The sequence below is a fragment of the Zea mays genome, chromosome 5 (assembly GCF_902167145.1).
Source record: "Zea mays cultivar B73 chromosome 5, Zm-B73-REFERENCE-NAM-5.0, whole genome shotgun sequence".
NCBI lineage: Eukaryota > Viridiplantae > Streptophyta > Magnoliopsida > Poales > Poaceae > Zea > Zea mays.
The window spans coordinates 9,610,031-9,629,776 of NC_050100.1; the positions used below are offsets into that span (position 1 = coordinate 9,610,031).

Here is a 19,746-nt window from a genome sequence, read left to right on the forward strand (position 1 = left end):
ATGGTTGGATACAGTGCTATCTACGACGGAGTCAAGCACGAGAATATCCGCGACATGGGAGGAAGTTGGACATTTGGACATGGGAGGAAGTCGGACATTTTATGGGATCGTATGCACAACCTCGCATGCACAACCTGTTAGACGGCCACATCCGCGAGTTACTGTTTAAGGGCCCATTTGGACGAAGACTACTAAATTTTACTCTCATTATATTGAATGTTTGGATGTCAGTTAGAAATATTAAATATAGTCTAATTATAAAACTAAATACATGAATGAGGATTAAATGGCAAGACAGATCTATTAATCATAATTAGTCTATGATTTGATGCTACAGTAATCATGAATTAATTACACTTAATAAATTCATCTCGTTGTTTAGTTTTCATCCGTGTAATTAGTTTTGTAATTAGACTATATCTAATACTCGTAAATGACATTAAAACTACGATGTTAATCTTTAGTGAGAAGAACCAAACAATCCCATTATGAACTTTGGTTACAGTAGCCATCCGGTTCCCAAGAGCAAATAGAAACAAACTCAATCAATGGCCATAATACCTTGAGTGAAAGCTGACTGTCCCTCTTTGCATGCAGTGGACGGGGTGAGACATTAGTGATTGACTACACTGCTAATTAAGCACTCTTGATTGATTAGGGGTTCAACCATATACGGTGAAGTGTATGATACGGCACGCGTGGGGTAGGGGTGGGGGGGTCTATCATGATTCATGATCGCCGCCTCTCTTCATCAAGGCCGATCGATCATCGATGGAGCGTCCCAAATGAGATCGCAGGAACGGAGAGTGCGGTGTGCCTCGATGGAATGCAATGCAATGCTTGCATGCCGCATGCTCACCATGATGTTGATCTTGCATTAATAGGTTATATAGTCTGCGGCAATCATCTGGTCGGGTTTAGCGACCACGAGATGGAAACCAAGTCAATTGATGGCACTACTACTCTTCTTTACTCTCTACCCATATACTATGTCGTCTCTCTGTATGGAACTACTTGTGTAATTAGACGCATGTTTTTTATTCTTTTAAATAACTACACTAAAAATACCTCGTATCTTCATCGAGAAAAACAATAACTAACTAACTAAAAAGTATGGCATCTGTGTTTAGATAACTAGATATATACTAGCTCCATCTGAGCATATATACAAACACGTCGTTAAGACAAGTTTGGTCAAACCTTATAAAAACCATAAATTACTTTCACGAATGTTACATGTATAGATTTTAGAATTTAGTTTGCTTTTTATAATAGGCTATGTATTGAGCTTTTAGTATAATTTTAATAAGTCAATAAACTAATTAAGATTAAAGAAGTTCACATAGTGGGTACACGGGGAACGAGGACGTGAGATGGTTCCCCATCCCTGCCTCCGCGAATTTGATGAGCACTTTTCTTTTTTCTCATATGGTCCCTGTTAGTAGAAACGGCAGAAAAAACAAAGTAGATCAACCAACACATCTCAGAGCACGACACACAAATTTACGTGGAAAATCCTTCAATGCGAAGGGAAAAACCACGAGCGCTAGTCAGACAACCTTCAATATATATGGAGTGTTTACAGAACGTTGTTCGTAGATGACGGCTTACCAGAGGAGTAAAAATGATGACGCTTTGGCCCAAGCCTCCTGGCGACGGACGTTCATATGCAGAATTTGGATCACAAACTCAACCGTCTCCGTGGAGACTAAACAAGTCAGCATTCCGTCTAAATGACTTGTTTTTTTTAATTCTAGAGGAGCTTGCGCCCCTACTATCACTAGTACAATTTGGCTCTATACAAGCGGTAGGATTTTTACATCACAGGCGGTTCGGTTAGAAAACCGCCTGTGATGTCCCAGGCGGTTTAGTACGCCTGTGATGTAATAGTATCACAAGCGGTTTTTGTTTAGGACCGCCTGTGATGCTCTATCCTTTTCACAAGCGGACCCTAAGACAAAACCGCCTGTGATTGTAAAATTATGAAAATACAATTTAAATATGAAAATAATTTTAATTTTTAACAGAAATATGCAAATACAATTTAAATGAATTAATATTTAATTTTTAACAATAATATGCAAATACAATTTAAATGAATTATAATAGCACACATAGATAACTAGAGAGATTTTAAATTAATTGGCAACCACAATTCATAGTCGATCATACATGATAACAAATACAATTTGATTCATACAATTTTTCATGAACTACCATTTTTCCGCATGTATGGCTATAAGTTCTTATCAATTTTCTTTTCCACACGCTTGATTCTCTCTGGACCGTTAAAGACGAACATCTCTTCATACTTATTGTATTCCTCATCTTGGTCTCCCACATTCTCAACTCCAACAATTTTTTGCTTTCCAGAAATAACTACATGCATCTTCTCATCTGCTGGATCGAGTACATAGAACACTTGTGCAACACATTCGGCGAGAACCCACGGGTCATCTTTATATCCTACTTTCTTTAAGTCTACCAGTGTGAGTCCGTAGTTATCCACTATCACCCCCACGGGATGTTGTACCCATTGGCACTTAAACAAGGGTATTTTCATGCTTGGGCCATAATCAAGTTCCCATATTTCCTCTATGAATCCAAAATATGTGGTCTTCTGTCCATGTAGGTCAAAAGCATCGATACGAACACCGCTATTTTGTGCAACACTTTTCATGTCTTTTGATTTAGTGTAGAATGTGTACCCATTGATGTCATATGCTTGCCATGATGTCACAAAACACGATGGCCCAGAAGCCAAATTCTTCATTGTTTTCTCATCCGAAGAGTCTCCGAATGGGATGTTTTTGTCCATTAACCATTCGCTGAAACGATGTTTGTGCTCCCTCATGATCCAGTCCTCTGTGCGGTTCTGATTTTCTTTACGAAGCTCATTCAGGTGTTCCTCTATGTAAGGCTCGGCTATCGTGAGATGTTGTAGTACACTACCATGAGCACAATGTACTAGCTTGTAATCCTCAACGTGAAAAGTTTTCTTGCCCATTCTCCCTCTCCCACATAGTTTACCCTCATGTTTAGGTACAGGCACACCTATCATTGTTCCGTCACTGATGTAATCTATACAGCTCTCAATCACTTCTTCTGTAGTGTATCCCTCCATGATTGAACCCTCTGGGTGAGCGCGATTTCGCACATAACCTTTTAATACTCCCCAGGTATCGCTCCAACTGAAACATATGATGTAAATATAGTGGCCCTAATATTTTTATCTGATCCACGAGATGTATGATTAGGTGTACTTGCATATCAAAAAATGATGGAGGAAAACACATTTCAAGCTTGCACATAGTCTCGATGATGTATGCCTTTAGATAGTCCAAGTCTTCTAAAGCTATTACTTTTTGTGAAACCGTATTGAAAAAGTAACACAAGCGTGTGATGACAACTTTGACATGCTCTGTTTTGAGGGCTCTTACCGCAATTGGGAGGAACACCGTCATCATCACATGACAGTCATGAGAGTTGTAGCCAAATAGAGACAAGTCCTTCATCCTGACTAGTCTGCTGATATTGGATGAGAAACCTGTGGGCACTTTGACCCCACGCAAACATTTGCAAATCTTTGTTCTCTCCTCAACTGACAAGTTGTAGCTAGCTGGGGGGAGGTAAGGCTTCCCTTTGCCACTATCCACTGGATGAAGTTCCGGTCTGATTTGAAGATCTACTAGATCATTGCGTGATTTAAGTCCGTCTTTTGTCTTACTCGGCATGCCCAACAAGGTTCCAATGATGCTGTCAAAAACATTTTTTGTTACATGCATCAAATCAATGCTGTGGCAAATTTCCATATCCTTCCAGTATGGGAGGTACTTGAAAAATATTGATTGCTTTTTGAAAGTTGTGTAAGTTGAAGGGCCAGTTCTCTTTCTCTTTTCTCCTTTGTTTTTTCCCTTTCCGAATACAACATGAATGTTCTTTACAATTTCAAAAACAAGTTTCCCACTATAAGGCTTTGGTGCACCTTCACTTTCCAGTTGATTGTTAAATTCCTCTTTCATCTTTCGGTACTTATGCTGCTTCATCAAGAACCGTCTGTGTCCCATGAACACCAACTTCTTGGATGATTTAAGGTACATGGAAGCAGTTCCATCGACGCACACTACACAACCATTCTTTCCTTTAGTCTTTTGCCCTGATAGTGTGGCGCCACCGGGAGAATCATGTATGGTAACAAATATAATTGCTCTTAAGTTGAAATACTCACGACAATACTCATCCCATATTCTAACTCCTTCATTCCAGAGCTTTGTCATATCTTCCATAAGAGGTTCTAGGAACACATCAATATCAACACCAGCTGATTTCGGACCTTGAATAAGAATAGTCAACATAATATACTTTCTTTTGTGACACAACCATGATGGAAGGTTGTACATCGTTAAAGTCACGGGCCAGGTGCTATGTACACTTCTTTTTTCACCAAATGGATTCATTCCGTCTGTACCCAAAGCAAATCTTACATTTCTGGTTTCTTTGGCAAACTCAGGATACATAAGATCGAAATTTTTCCATTGTGATGCATCAGCAGGGTGTCGAATCTGTTTGTTATTCTGCTTGCGATTTTCAGCATGCCAACGCATAAGCTCAGCCTCCCTAGGGTTTGAGAACAAACGTTTTAAGCGATCAATTACTGGAAGATACCACATCACCAAAGCTGGGTTCTTTGACTTCTTTTTCCCATCCATGTCATCAAAAGTGTCATCGTCACTTTCAGGTCCAATAGTGGATTTCTTGTTTTTATTTTTCTTCGGGAATTTTTTTTACACAGTCTTGATTGTAGCTCTTCTTGTATCGACTGACATTGCAAACTGGGCATCTTGATGCGTTCTCAAAATCGCCACGATACAGAATACAATGGTTCGGACATGCATGAATTTTTTGCACACCCAGAGCTATGGGAGATATAAGCTTCTTCGCTTTATAAGTGCTTGTTGGTAGTTTGTTGGGTTTTGGTAGTAATTGAGACAGAAAATTCAAAAGATCTGTGAAGCTAGTATCAGACCATCCGGCGCTAGCCTTCAACTTCAGAAGTTCTAGAACTGTACGCAGTGTAGTAAACTCTTTGTCACAACCCTTTGATTCATCATATAAAGGTTCTTTTGAGGCACTTTCCAGTCCCTCCATTTTAGATAGCCCTTTCTGCGATCCCACAGAACTTAACATTTCTGGTTCCATATGGCGCAACATCTCTTCACAATCAAATTCTTCAAATTCTTGATTAGCATCCACATTATCCACTTCACCATCAACTTTAAGATCTAAAATTCCGACAACTCTCTCGTCATTACCAGGCACTTCACACGGATCCAACTCACCATGTTCTGACCATATCGTGTAATTGTTTTTAAACCCTCTTTTTAGCAGATGTGATTGGATTACTCCTATATCTCTCCAAGCTATCTTATTATCACAATCGATGCATGGACATAATATCTCCTTGCTCTTTTGCAAATTCGCGTGCTTGTTGGCCGCTTCAATAAAGCTTCTCAAATTTCGAATGTACGACGGATGTGGTCTTGGCACATTGTACATCCAACCTCGGTCCGCCATTACCTATCCCTATATTGAGTAACGTCAATATCGAGATGTAACATGAAAAAATAAATGTTCATGAAAGTGAAACAAGATCATATCGAGATGTACCTAGTACATGAGACAAAATTTTTTAAAATATCCCTAATTAATTGAATTTAATCCCTAAATCATGAACGAATTAATGTGCATGAAAATGAAACAAGATTGCAGCAATATAGGTACCTTGAGGTGAGACAACTCTTCAAAAAAAATCTTTAAATCAGATCAACTACAAGTCTAAATCTTGGAATTCCTGAGTTTTTCTTCAATTCCGGTCTATATTACAAAATTGAGGCAAAAAATCGTATCAAAATGAGAAATAAAACAAACGGAGATCATATATATGCATAAACTCTTGAAATCAAGCCCGAAAATCAAAAACAAAACCTTCTCCCCGTAGATCAAAAAAATCCGCCGCCGCTACAGTAGTGTGCAGCCTAGCGGCGTCGGGCTCCGGAAGTTAGGGTTCCTGCGCTGGAACCGAGCCTTTTATACTACATACACATCACAGGCGGATTTTAAGAAAAACCGCTTGTGATGTATAACATCACAAGCGGTTTTCTATTCCGACCGCCTGTGATGTTTACATATCACAGGCGGTCGACATAGAAAACCGCTTGTGATGTTATACATCACAAGCGGTTTTTCTTAAAATCCGCCTGTGATGTGTTTACTATATAAAAGCGTCGGTACGGTGGCTTAGGGTTTAGTGTTTTCGCCCGGAGCTGATACTACGCCGCCAGGCTGCTGCGCCGCCGTTCCCGTCCCCGTTCTCCGAGCCGTGAGCGCCCTCCACGCCGTCGCCGAGCCCGAGCCCAACCGCCACCGTCTCCGAGCTGGGCGCCCGTCCCCGTCCCCGAGCGCCACCGTCTCCGAGGCGCCCTCCACCCCGTCCCCGAGCCCGAGCGCCGCCGAGCCCATCTCCGAGTGCGCCACCGTCCCCTTCCCCGTCCCCGAGCCCGAGCGCCGCCGAGCCCAAGCGCCACCGTCTCCGAGGCCAAGCGCCGCCGTCCCCGTCCTCGAGCCCGAGCGCCGAGTGCGCCGCCGTGCCCATCTCCGAGCCCTCGGTGCACTCCTTGATCATGCCTTAATTACTTGTTAAAAATTCATGCCTTGATTACTTGTTTTTGCTAGTCCTGCCTTAATTATTGTTAATCTTATATTGTTAATGTTGGTCATTATGCTTATATTGTTGGTGTTTTCACTTACATATTTTGTTAAGGTCATCAATTTTGCTTTAGTAGCTTGTATCCCTTGTGATTAAATGTTGGTAATTATGCTTATGAAGAATTTTGTCATGGATAGTTGATGCAACTACTAGGACCCCTGCCTTAATTATTGTTAATCTTATATTGGTAATGTTGGTCATTATGCTTATATTGTTGGTGTTTTCACTTACATATTTTGTTAAGGTCACCATTTTTGCTTTAGTAGCTTGTATCCCTTGTGATTAAATGTTGGTAATTATGCTTATGAAGAATTTTGTCATGGATAGTTGATGCAACTACTAGGACCCCTTCTTGGTAGAAAATCTCCATAGTGATTGGGGAAACAAGTCTATTTTTAGTGTTTATGGCCACATACATCATGGAAGTACATAGCCATGGCAATGTTATTATCTCCCTATGTTATAAGACTTGTTCTTATCTCCCTTCTTAGTTTTTTGACTACCTATCTTTGCTTCCCAACCCTATGTTATAAGACTTGTTCTTATCTCCCATCTTTGACTTGTTCATAGCCATGACAATGTTATTTGGACCCCTCTTTTTGCCCTATAAGCCACATCCTTGTTTTCCCTCTGATCCCTGCCTTATCTATGGTGCCGAGTAGCACCAAATTTGGACTTAATTTTTTTTCTAGTGATATCGATGGTGCCGAGTAGCACCAAATTTGGACTTGTGTCCATATCTATAGATGCTAGTAGTTGAGCACTAGCTCCTACAATCTTAAGTGTGTAGACCCCAAGAAGAGATTAAGCCCTGTAGTCTACCACCTCCCGTTATTTGTGGGCTTCACCGATGGCTGGAAACATTTGGTGATAGCAAACGAGCTTCGGGCTGAAGACGTCTGCGAGCTTGTTAAGAGGCCAGACGATGGTGAGCCGGTGTACTATGTCCGGATGTGTGGTCACAAAATTAAAAGCTGCCCCGGCTGCATGTGTGTGCTTCTCTTCTCTTAGGTGGGGTGCTAAGTGATCTTAGTAGCCGACATAAGAGAAGAGAAGCGCACAGATGAAGCCGGGGCGGCTTTAAATTTTGTGACCACACATCCGGACAGAGTACACCGGCTCACCATCGTCTGGCCCCTTAACAAGCTCGCAGACGTCCCCAGCCCGAAGGTCGTTTGATGTCACCAAATGTTTCCTGCCCTCGGTGAAGCCCACAAATAACGGGAGGTGGTAGTCCACAGGGCTTAATATCTTCTTGGGGTCCTACAGGGCTTAATCTCTTCTTGGGGTCCTTCAGCATGGCTGTGATGTTATAATGCTGAAGTACCCCAAGAAGAGATTAAACCCTGTAGTCTACCACCTCCCGTTATTTGTGGGCTTCACCGATGGCTGGAAACATTTGGTGATAGCAAACGAGCTTCGGGCTGAAGACGTCTGCGAGCTTGTTAAGAGGCCAGACGATGTTGAGCCGGTGTACTATGTCCGGATGTGTGGTCACAAAATTAAAAGCTGCCCCGGCTGCATGTGTGTGCTTCTCTTCTCTTAGGTGGGGTGCTAAGTGATCTTAGTAGCCGACATAAGAGAAGAGAAGCGCACAGATGAAGCCGGGGCGGCTTTAAATTTTGTGACCACACATCCGGACAGAGTACACCGGCTCACCATCGTCTGGCCCCTTAACAAGCTCGCAGACGTCCCCAGCCCGAAGGTCGTTTGATGTCACCAAATGTTTCCCGCCCTCGGTGAAGCCCACAAATAACGAGAGGTGGTAGACTATAGGGTATAATCTCTTCTTGGGGTCCTTCAGCATTATAACATCACAGCCATGCCTTCTCTGTCTAACTGCATTGGAAAGTGCCTTTTCTCCAAGTTCCCTTATTGATGGAACCAGTATATCAGACTAACAGTATATCCCTTTATCGATGGAACCAGCTTGAATGGCAGACAACGAGCAGCCTAGTATGGATGTGGTCTGCACCGGTGCGTCTAACAAAGTTGATGAAGACGCGACCAAACTTGAATGGCAGACAACGAGCAGCTCCAGTGAAGGGAGCGGGGAGGATAGTTCTAGTGACGACAATCCTTGTACTCCTATACCTCCAAGGAAGAAAAAAACATCAGATGAGCTTGATGCCGACTATATTCCCAACGATGAAGAGGTAAATAGAAATATATCGACTATATTGTAAAATAATGTTCATATATGAAAGGCCATTAATTTTTTCACTATATAGATTTCAAATGAAGAGAAGAAAGAGGATGCATCTTCTACACGAAACACGGAGGATGCTCCGATGCCTGAATCATCCGTTTCACATAAGCGGAAACGAGGGCGACGAGGTCCAAATCAGATGAAAGAAGGTGCAGTTATGTATGTAACAAAACTAAATGCAGAGGGGTTTCCTGAAGAACCACTAAACGTGGTTACAAAGTTTCGAAATTCCTGCGGGGCTACTGTTAGAGATATAGTGCCAATCACACTTCAAAAATGGAAGGATTTAGATGAAGACACCCGCAACAAGCTATGGGCTAAGTTGTCTGAGTCATTCAAGTTCCCAAAAGGCACAGAGGATGCAGTAAGGAAGTCGATGCTCTCTGCTATGGCCAAGATGTTTCGTGGGTGGAAGGCCGAGATGAATAGGGACTTTGTTAAGAAGAATAAGGTTCCTCCGCCCAAGAAAATGGGGAAAATCACTCAAGCTCAGTGGGAGGAATTTGTTCGTCAGAAGACCGAACTGAAGGCCAAAGAACTGGGCGAAACTAATTCTCAGAGAGCGAAGATGAACAAACACCCCCATCGCCTGGGGTCAAGCGGATATCACCATAAAGTTGTGCAGTGGAACAAGATTATCGAGGAAGCTATAACTAACGGCACTTTGGACCCAATATTAAAAGATATCGATGAGAGAGCTATTCGTTGGATCTTAGCTCGAGCAGGTTTGAGTGAGGACGGCAAACTTGTGCATCCAGAATTGGTAGGCGAAGTTTCGTCAAAAATTCAAGAATATGCAGATAAGAGAAAAAAGGAGAATTTAAGCCTCGGAGGGAGAATGACATACTAACTATAGCCCTAGGCAATCCTGAACACACTGGACGGGCTCGGGGAATCTCTTCTAAGATTTCCTGGAGAGAGGCGTTTCCAGAGTATGCGTCGTCATATAGGAAACACGAGAGGTCGAAAAGGACCCTTGAAGAGACTATTGATGAAAGGGTACAAAAGGCTATTAATGCCGTGATGAACAAAATGAAGAAAACAGAATGCATATCATTTGAACTCAAGCCAAGCCACATGAGTCCACCTATAGTCCCTAGCAGCGTTGGATCTATGCAAGACTTGACCAAGTACCCTGTAGACGATATTGTTGAGGACAAGCCTTGCTTTCTTCATATTCCAATCAATCGATCTGGGACAAAAACAAAGCAAGCTGCTACTGGTTTGGTAAAACCAGGACTTGTTAACTACAAGGACAATCCTGTCCCGCCACACTATGCTGTGGTCGAAGTTCTAGAAATCACAGACAATGGTTGTGAAGATTGGGAGATAGATTTTCCAGTTGAGGGGATCATAACTTTGCATGAGGCAATTAACGAGTTGGTCCTTTGGCATCGACGCGACATCAAGTTTGGTGATGAGCCGAATTCAACACCAATGCAACAAAAAGCTAGTTCGATCATTCCACACCCCATGGTGCAGGAAGATATGACACCGACCTCCAAAAAATCGTTGAAACAATCATATCGCCTCTTGCGAAGGAACTCGACGAGGGGGGCGTAGACAAAATTGTTCCTCTGAATGTCGACGTCAACATAAAAAAGGAACCAAAGGTTGGCACCAATGTTGAAGGGCCAACTATTTCAAAGAAGATTCATAAGCGAATCGCCACAGACGATGTCAAGAAACCGTCAGAATCAGTGGCACGCTACCTGCATAAATTGCAGAGAGTTATGACTAATCAATCAAAAGCAGTATCAGCATCTCATGGAGTAGGCACACGGCCGGCCCAAATAGACAATTTCGAAGTATGGGAAGAAGATGGAATGATTCATACTCGAGAATCATTACGTCTTAAAACCAATATCTCGGTATACAAGAAGGAGGATGTTCCTCCTAAATTTGTGAATGGGAGGCCGTTCTTAACGACGGTGCAACTTTCTAAGTTGTCGACTCCGGAGATTAGAATGCATGAGTGGTACATGGTGGCTAACAACAAATACAAACTCGAGGAATTCACATTTGTTGTGCCAGAAGATGCATTTTGGAGCAATGATCATATAAATCCTGTGCGGCATTTATTCTTTGACGATCTCTGGTCGTTGTACCACCGACAAAGGATGGAAACGAACTACTTAACCCTCTTCTGCTTGTAAGTACCTCTAAACTTTCATATTTGTTAGTTTTGTACACGCACACATAAACGAGAGTCTAACGATTAACACTATCACACGTAGGATGCAATACATGGATGATAAGAAGAAACAACTTAAGACAGGGTTTCTTGACCCGTTGATGATATCCCAAGCTCGCTACAAAGTAGTTGCTCGGAGGCAAGGAGAAGAATACAAAGACTTGGACGATGCTGAATTTGAGAAAGCCGTCAAACAGAATCAGAGAAAGAAAATGAAGGTAATGGCGGCATACATTGGACGAGCCATGTACAATCATGTACAACATGGCAAGGACTTAATAATAGCTCTGCACCACTTTAAGTAAGTTATCGACATGGTTTAATTTTGAACTATAAATTATGGCAATCGTGATATTAACATGTGTTTTCGTCTATGTCTATATAGTGACCACTACATTTGTATCATGATCTGGCCAAAGGATGGTAAAGTCGTGGTCTTCGACTCACTGAGAATGGAAAAGGCTACATATAATGACTTCTTGAAGATTTTAGAGAAGTATGATTATTATTGCACACTTGTACTTATTACATCTTAACAAATGTATTCTTAATCTCACAATGCTATTCTTATATGCAGTGCATACCGTTTTTATTGGAAAGATCTTGGCGGCGAACATCCAGAGGACAAGCCTAATTTGTCAATATCATTATTTCCATATGGTGACAAACAACCTCCGGGTACTGTCCTGTGCGGTTATTATGTATGCGAATGGTGTCGTGTCACCTTCCATTACATGGTCAACCGTGAGGATGTAAGTTCGCTATCATTGTCTATATTGCAATTTTTATGTTATATTGTTGCTCATCACATTACTCTTAGCACCGATTGCTTTTTGCTTTCATTGCAGGTTCCTAAATCTAAGATCAATGCTGAATGGTTAGAAAGAGATATGGTTTCCACCGGCGTGGCTAAGGTTGTAAGAGACTTGCTTTACTTTATGCGCCGTGAAGTTCTTCATCAACAAGGGCTATTCTACAATGTAAATGGAAATTTGCAAAAATTCCCAGAACTAAGTTTGTACACAATATCACACAGTGTTTAGGTCTTTAGTTAGAACTTTAGATGTTTATGAAACTTTGAGATGTCTATGGAACTTTGAGATGTTGAGTTGTTATGCAACTTGATGTGTATAAATCTGTGTATGATGGAACTTGATATATATGTGGATGAATCTGTGTATGGAACCTGCTATATATGGGGATGTTTGAATCTTTGTATGATGAATATGTGTTTGAATCTGTGTTTGAATCTGTTATTAATTCTGTTTCTGTATATGAATCTGGAAAATATATATGAATCTGCTTTTGTATATGAATCTGGGAAATACAGGCGGCTTATAATTAAAACCGCCTGTGATGTGTGTCTATCACAGGCGGTTCCTTTGAACTGAACCGCCTGTGATGTGTGTCTATCACAGGCGGTTCCGTTGAACTGGACCGCCTGTGATCTGTGTTTTTCACAGGCGGTTTTTGATTGACCGCCTGTGATGTTGTTTTACATCACAGGCGGTGCACCACAAGCGGTTCCTGGAACCGCCTGTGTAGTGGCGAACCAGACCGCCTGTACAGAGGTGTGCTGTAGTAGTGTATGTATTAAATAATAAAACAACTGAAGGACATATCCTGTACAGTCAGATGTATTAGTGCAACCATACAATTACCGTTATAAATCTTTTATAAGGCCTTTCAAATAATAGTTATTTGCGTTGAAACACAAACAAGAGGTTGTATTTAAAATATCATCACCGTGTGATTTATAATCAATGACACAGAGTATTTAATTACAAAAATGTTTTAAAAAAATCTTTGCTTATTAATCAATCAAAGATAGACTTCATTGATCAAGCATTGTAATACATTTGGGTCGAAGCCCTCATATACTGTCAAATGTGCTTTAGACAGTTTTTTTGGATTAGAGGAAATGATGCTTACTCAAGTCCCTAACTCCTAAGCTTGAGCTTATGATTATGTAGTATTAAGGTTAACACATACTTGGTAAATATCTTGTCGATTGCTTTTTGAAAGAAAGAACTATAATGAAGAGTAGATCAATCGAAGGTCTAACCGAAAACAATTGTCCAAAATCTTAAGAATCTAGCTCTATTGGAGCGAGTTTGGGAGCTCTATTTTTCCGAGGGTTTCCTATTTTCCAAAAGAAAAATGAACTAATTTTCTTTAAAAAAATAAAAAATCCTTTGGAATAATGAGGTTCCAAAACTAGTCCTTAACAACCGGAGTCGAAATGGAAGTTTGCATTGGTGATTTCATTTCAAATATGCAGCATTTTTCTTCTTCTTGAAAGAACACGGAGACAGGCCCCTACTGAACGAAAAGAGCAACTCGTACATGTTCCTAATACAAAAGCCCTCGTAGGTACGTATTTTTGTAATTGTCTATGAGTAGATTGTTGGAACATGAGAATGATTTTAAAAGCGACCTGTGGACTCTGCCTAGCACGAGCATGGGCGTGTTCGGCTGGCTACAAGCCGACACTGTTGCAGCTGTTTGGATTGCTGCAGCTGCAATCCATAGAGAGAAAAATACTGTAGAAGCCGCAGCCGCAGCCGGATTGCAGCCGCAGCAAGCCGCAGCGAACAAGCTCATGATGTCACCAAGCCTAGTACACTAGCACACTTGGTCCGCGTGAACTAGACCATGACTACTTTGCTCAGGCCCTATTCTTTTGCTCGTCCACTGAAACAGTCACACGTCTGACCTAATCTACTCAGTTTGATACAAAAATCACTCCATTTCTCGCTCAATTAGATTTAATACGAAGTCCTGTCCTGTCAATGGAAACAGACATTTATAATCGTCAGTAAACTAAAAGGCAAGCATTTCCAGAAAAAAAAAATGGATACCGAATTGTGAAGAAGGTAAGGACACAGCTTGCATCACTCTCTGGTCCTCCGCAAGAACAAGGGAACAGGCCAACAGTACCAGCCAATGGTTCTAACATTAAAAACAGGCGATTTGGAGTGAAGTGTTGTATTAAGTATATATGCCTGCTTAGGTTAGTGCAAAGCAAGCATGTAAACAACCAATCACACCGACACATAATACAAGTCTCCCAGATTCTCTCATTGGGATGCAGAACAGAAGTAGGTGCCTAGCTGTATCTGCACCTTCATTTCTCTCCCCAATCTGACCAGTGGAGCAAAATCTTTTCTTTTCTGTGACATGGAGAGTGATCGAACTTTTTAAGCTGTGTCTGTGTATGTGATTTGATTGACGCTGAAGTCATTCCATCAGACCATCACCATGTACTGGTAAGTTTTTTTTTGGGTACTATAAAGGAAGATGCAAAGAGAGAAAGATCTTGTGGAGACGGAGACACACCGAAGCAGGCAAGCAAGCAGCAGGATGCCTTACAGTGCATGCTTTGACCATATCCCACAAATCCAGCTAGTGTCCTGCATTTTCAGACTGTAGAGGACAAGAAGGTGAAAAGATTACAAGATTCCTTATGTTTTTTTGCTCACCTTCTCCCTCTCTTTCTCTCTCCATCCTTGTTTCTTTTTCATGGGGTGTGTAGAGAGAGAGAGAGAGAGAAGAGAGGATGGCTGTAGGTAAGCTGGCAGGGATGAGGAAAAAGACCAAGTGTACAAACAGATGGCAGCATGTCAGTTAAAAAGAGAGATATGGCTCATTCAGAACTTGGTGTGGAAGAGAAGCACCCCCTACCCTTATAAACAAAGCCATCATAATTTATCTTTGAAAAGCAGTAGCAGCAGTACTAGCAACAGTGCTCCTGTGCTACACCTACAATTTCAAACATACTATAAAAAAAGCTTAAAATAAACTCCATAAACCATTGAATGATTTGACTGACATTTGTTCATTTATTTTTCTCAACCGCTGTTTACAGTTGCCTAGCACTGCTACCTGGTTTGTTCAAACTTGCGGCTATGTACCCATTGGATAAATAATAAAATAACAAGCTATAAATAATATATAAATATCCAACAGTACCAGTGCACATGAAACTGGGGCCCACAGGACATTGAGGGTATGCAAGGCTGGGTAGGTGAGAGTCATACACTGTTTTTTTTACTCCCTGCTTTATTTTCTCCTTACTACAGCTAATCTTTGTATACTAAAGTAGAGCAGGCAGTAAACTACTCCTAATAGTACACTAGTCTGCTGTTAACTTTGATTAAGTGTTGTTAGCTTACACTAAGGTTTTGGAAATATTTTAGAGAGAGGAGAGAGAAAGGAAGGGGGCAGTTGCAGTGGTTAACAACCCTCTGCCAGAGCGCAAGAAGGCACATCAGTGGCAGGTAACAAACACCACTTAGCAGCAGGCTTTGCGTCCGTCTTGCCCTTTTGTTTCCGCCTCCTGCCCTTAAAATCTCTACCGTCGCGGTCAAATTTGCGATCCATACTTGGGGAGGGCCAAGAAACCGAGCTCTCTTTCCAATGCCCACCAACGTCAGGTAATTCTGCAAAAAAAGAAAGGAAAGTAGAAAAACATTATCTAGCAGCTATTGAGAGTTCTTGGATTACTTCATGGTGTTCGTCTCCGATTGCAGGTGAAATCGGTGGCTGGCCTCTTTGAAGTTGAAGGGTTTATGTGATTCCGCGGTGGGGGTAATTTTCAGGTAGTTATTGTCTCGAACATCTTGGCACCTGTTCCTTTCAAGATCTTTACACCACCTCATTACACGACAGAGTAGTCAAAGGTTGCTTTCGTCCCCCCTGCTCTCGGATAGCTTCAGCGCTGCCTTAGTTATTTCTTGCAGATCCTACTCCTGCCATCGACGCATTCAAATAGCCTCACGCTCTCACCAGTTCAGCTTGCCCTCTTGTCCCCTTCTTGCTTCTGTGAGTTTTGGTGATGCGAAAGTATTTCTCCAAACTTTCATTTCACATTTGCTGTTATTTCCAAGATTATGAAGAAATTATAAAGTGATCGACAGCCTTCTTTGGAGGCCGCTTCATGCTTTCCGTGCGCTCCTGAAGATGCTAGTCCCGTGATTTTACTCGCCCAAGTAGGCCCCTTAGTTCAAAATTCCCGGCAGCGTTACTAGGAGCTCTTTTAGCTTCTTAGGGGCAGCTGCCTAGCCATATCCTAAAGGAGACAACACTTCTTGGTTAGTTCCAAACCTGTTTGCGTGTTCTTCATCTGGTGAAACATGACCCTTGCCTGATTCTTGAAGAAATGGTTGGCTTTTCCTGTTCCCAATTAGCTTTGGTGTTTTTACTCTTTTCCATCTCATTCGCTTTGCTCCAAAAGACTCAGTTCATGACTGATGTTTGCTTAATAATGGGGTTATTTCTACTGTCTCTCCTCCTATTTTATGCACTGGGTTTAAAGTTTCACTTTCTAGACTGTGTGCTTCTATGGCCTGTTGCAGATTTTGTTTGTTCCCAAAGGCTATAGGTGAAGCATGTCTTCTCCAGCTGTAATGCAGTTCCAGCAGGCCTTTGCCTGGACGGTGGATGGTTCTTTTTGCCCGTCTTTTTATCTGTAGTTTGGGATAGTGTGCTTATTCTTGAAGGGACTTGTTGCTTTTCAACTTTGTTAGGGTTACCAGTTGAGGTGATACTATTTTGAATTGGTGTGTCCTTTTGGGGCAATGTAGTGGTAGTTTCATTCATAGTGTTTACCTTCTATTTATCTTGAATAGGTGATTGAGGAACGTTGGTGTTTCTGGACAACTGGAGATGTACTCAGGCCAGCAATCTGATCAAGGTCCTAGTGCAAATAGTGGCAGAGAATTCTCCGATGCAAATTGGAATTCTTTTGCAGTGCATCAAAAGATGGCTTATAATGGACAGTATGGGTTTGGATCTTATGGCATGGGCTTAGAAGATAAACTGGGGTTGTATCCATCTTCATCTGGTTAGTTTTTTTATCATGTTGTCTGGTAGATCTTACTGAAGCTGAAAATTCTGCAGTTAATAGAAACAATAATAATTCTAGCAGGTACACTGAGTCAGGACATCCAGATGAGTGAAGAGCATAGCGGAGTTGTGAAGAAGAGGAAAGGAGTGGAGGACTGTGTCACATTGTTGCACGTAAGATTTCTTGTTGAGCTCACTTCCTCATCTAATCTAGATGTGTAGAATTATATGTTGATAGTTCCTTATGGTAATGCCGACTGTCCTGTAATGGTTGGATATAGGATGCAGGTGATCAACAAACAAAAGGTTCGCCTCAGCCAGAAAGGAATTCAGTGGAGGAGGGGAACCGAAAGATTTCGCCCAAAATGCAAAGCAAGGAAGATTCTTCTGATGGTGATGGTACTAAAGAGGACTATGTTCATATCCGGGCAAAGCGAGGCCAAGCCACTAACAGCCACAGCCTTGCAGAAAGAGTAAATTTCTCTTATAATAAGTAACTACCAGTTAAGTTTGCTTTATTATCTTTAACACAGTTGAAGTTAATGAAACTGCAGCTGAGGAGAAAGAAGATAAGTGAGAGGATGAAGCTTCTTCAAGATCTTGTTCCTGGATGCAGTAAGGTAACATCTCCTTTGTTTGGTGCGAGCAACTTCCCAAAGACTCGTGTAATCCACACATTACAAATTTCTTTCGAATAGATCACTGGCAAGGCAGTCATGCTCGATGAGATTATCAACTATGTGCAGTCATTGCAACGACAAGTCGAGGTAGTGTTAGTGCATCTGTAGCTGAATTGTTTTGGAATATATGTGGCATCTTGTTAGTATATATCCAGTATTCTAATACAGTTTCGAGCTTGCAGTTCTTGTCAATGAAACTCGCAACTGTTAACCCCGAGCTTGGCTTTGACATTGAGCAGATCATATCCAAACAAGTAAAGCCACCCACTCGATCACCATATCTCCCTCTAGGTGTTATTTTTAAATATGCTTTGTTCAGTGTAAATTGTTGCTTGCAGATGCTGCTTTCACAAGACAGACATCTTGCTTTCTATGGAGTCGAACCAGGATCAAGCGGCCTTACTGGCCCATTTAACCAAGGAATCATGCAGCCAGAATTGATGTGCACCATTGCCAATCCCGTTGATGTTTTGCACGGAGCTATTCACGACGCGTCAACAATGAACCATGTAATTGCAGTTTATTTCATGACATGAAGGTTCATATATATTATCTGATTGAAGAGGTGATGGGCCTCTGTGAACCTCTAATGCAGATACCTTCTATGTGGGAAGGACTTCAGAATATGCCTCAGATGAACTTCAACCCTGGCGTGGCAGCCGATAGCGGCACCAACAACTCTGGTATCTATATGATCCTCTCTATTCTCTTCCCTGAAAAATACAAATGTCCCTAGTAATCCGTCCATTATCACACAAATGCTCCTTCGGTGTTCTACAGGCTCCATGAAGATCGAGCAGTGAGCTTCTGTATAGCTCCGGAATTGTTCTGTGAATCATGAATCGTCGAAAAGCGCTCACGGGGTGGAGTCTTTTTTGTATAGCTGGAGGCCTAACCATTCATGCCGGTTTCCTTCTGTTGCTTCCATACTGTGCGACACATTGTTTATGGTACGGCAAATGAGGATCATGTACAGCTGGAGCTGGAAAACTGATGCCACTGTAAATTTCTGCTGTGTTTTGGCCTGTGGAAATTGGGATGGAAACCTATTACCATCCATGAAATCCAATGGCAGAAGCTTGTTGGAACTAGGGACCAGGTGCTGAATGCTGATGGGCCAACATACTAGAATGGAATAGTAGGTACAAAAATGCAGAGTTTGAAGCCTCTTTGTCGGAAATTCCATGGAACATGCAATGTAAGGTTTCATCATGCAATGGAAGGAAACTCATTATTGTTAATACTTGTTATTTCAAACGTGTGATCATAATTTTAGTAGAAATAGTAGGAGATTGCCATATTTATGTTATCAAAACAGTAAAACTGAATGGGAGCTGGCACTTGGTGCAAGCCTCCAACCTGGTCCTTTTCTGTTTCTTCGTTTTTCGGAAGATTTATTTGCAAACTTCACTGCACTGGCTAGTAGGTGGCAGAAGGCGATCCTATCTCAAGTGGTTTTGTTCTATTTTCTGTCGGAAGTTTCAAGTAGGGATGGCAACATTGCTCGCGGTTAAAAACCCTATAGGGGCTTGTTCGGTTGCTAGGGTATTGAAAGGGATTGAAGAGGATTAAATCCTCTCCTATTCAATTTTGAATAGGAGGGGATTTAATCCCCTTCAATCCTCTTCAAACCACTAGTAACCGAACATGGCCTAGAGTGGGTTTGGGTGTGGATTTTATTCTTAACCTGACAGATTTTTCTCTTGGGTATGAAAATGTTATAGTCTGCTCTAAACCCATACATGCAATGGGATATGTATGTATGTATATATATGTGTATGTGTATATATATAATTACATGTGTGTATATATTATGTATATAATATTTGTGTGTTGTGTGTGTATATATATGCTGATATTAATTATGCTACACGGTAAAAGTATTTATACACTGTGGTATAGTGCGTAAAAAATCTGGCACGTGGTTTGAAATAACAGCCCCCACGTCCATGTGTCCACCATAAATCAAGGGACTTGAGTAGAGTTGATTAGGGATTTGATGAGGTGGATTGATTAGTGAATATATTTTTTATGGTAGTAATGGACACCA

At 41.5% G+C, this 19,746-nt stretch overlaps 1 protein-coding gene across 9 annotated transcripts; it reads left to right on the forward strand.

The window, feature by feature from the left end:
• Nucleotides 1-15,214: 15,214 nt before the first annotated feature.
• Nucleotides 15,215-19,067, forward strand: LOC103625915 (transcription factor bHLH49). 9 transcript variants are annotated; one of them, XM_020537874.1, is made up of 11 exons: nucleotides 15,215-15,605; nucleotides 15,702-15,770; nucleotides 16,800-17,014; nucleotides 17,099-17,190; nucleotides 17,298-17,489; nucleotides 17,571-17,636; nucleotides 17,715-17,783; nucleotides 17,879-17,950; nucleotides 18,035-18,205; nucleotides 18,292-18,379; nucleotides 18,477-19,067. In XM_020537874.1, the coding sequence occupies exons 3-11, from the start codon at nucleotides 16,837-16,839 to the stop codon at nucleotides 18,497-18,499; spliced, it is 951 nt and encodes a 316-aa protein (XP_020393463.1). In that variant the 5' UTR covers nucleotides 15,215-15,605; nucleotides 15,702-15,770; nucleotides 16,800-16,836; the 3' UTR covers nucleotides 18,500-19,067. The 9 variants fall into 9 exon arrangements, with proteins under 9 accessions (XP_020393463.1, XP_020393465.1, XP_020393467.1 ...); XM_020537876.3 differs by having other exon boundaries at nucleotides 15,388-15,605; nucleotides 17,096-17,190; nucleotides 17,879-17,987; nucleotides 18,084-18,205; XM_020537878.2 differs by having other exon boundaries at nucleotides 15,389-15,605; nucleotides 17,096-17,190; nucleotides 17,936-17,987; nucleotides 18,084-18,205.
• Nucleotides 19,068-19,746: the final 679 nt, after the last annotated feature.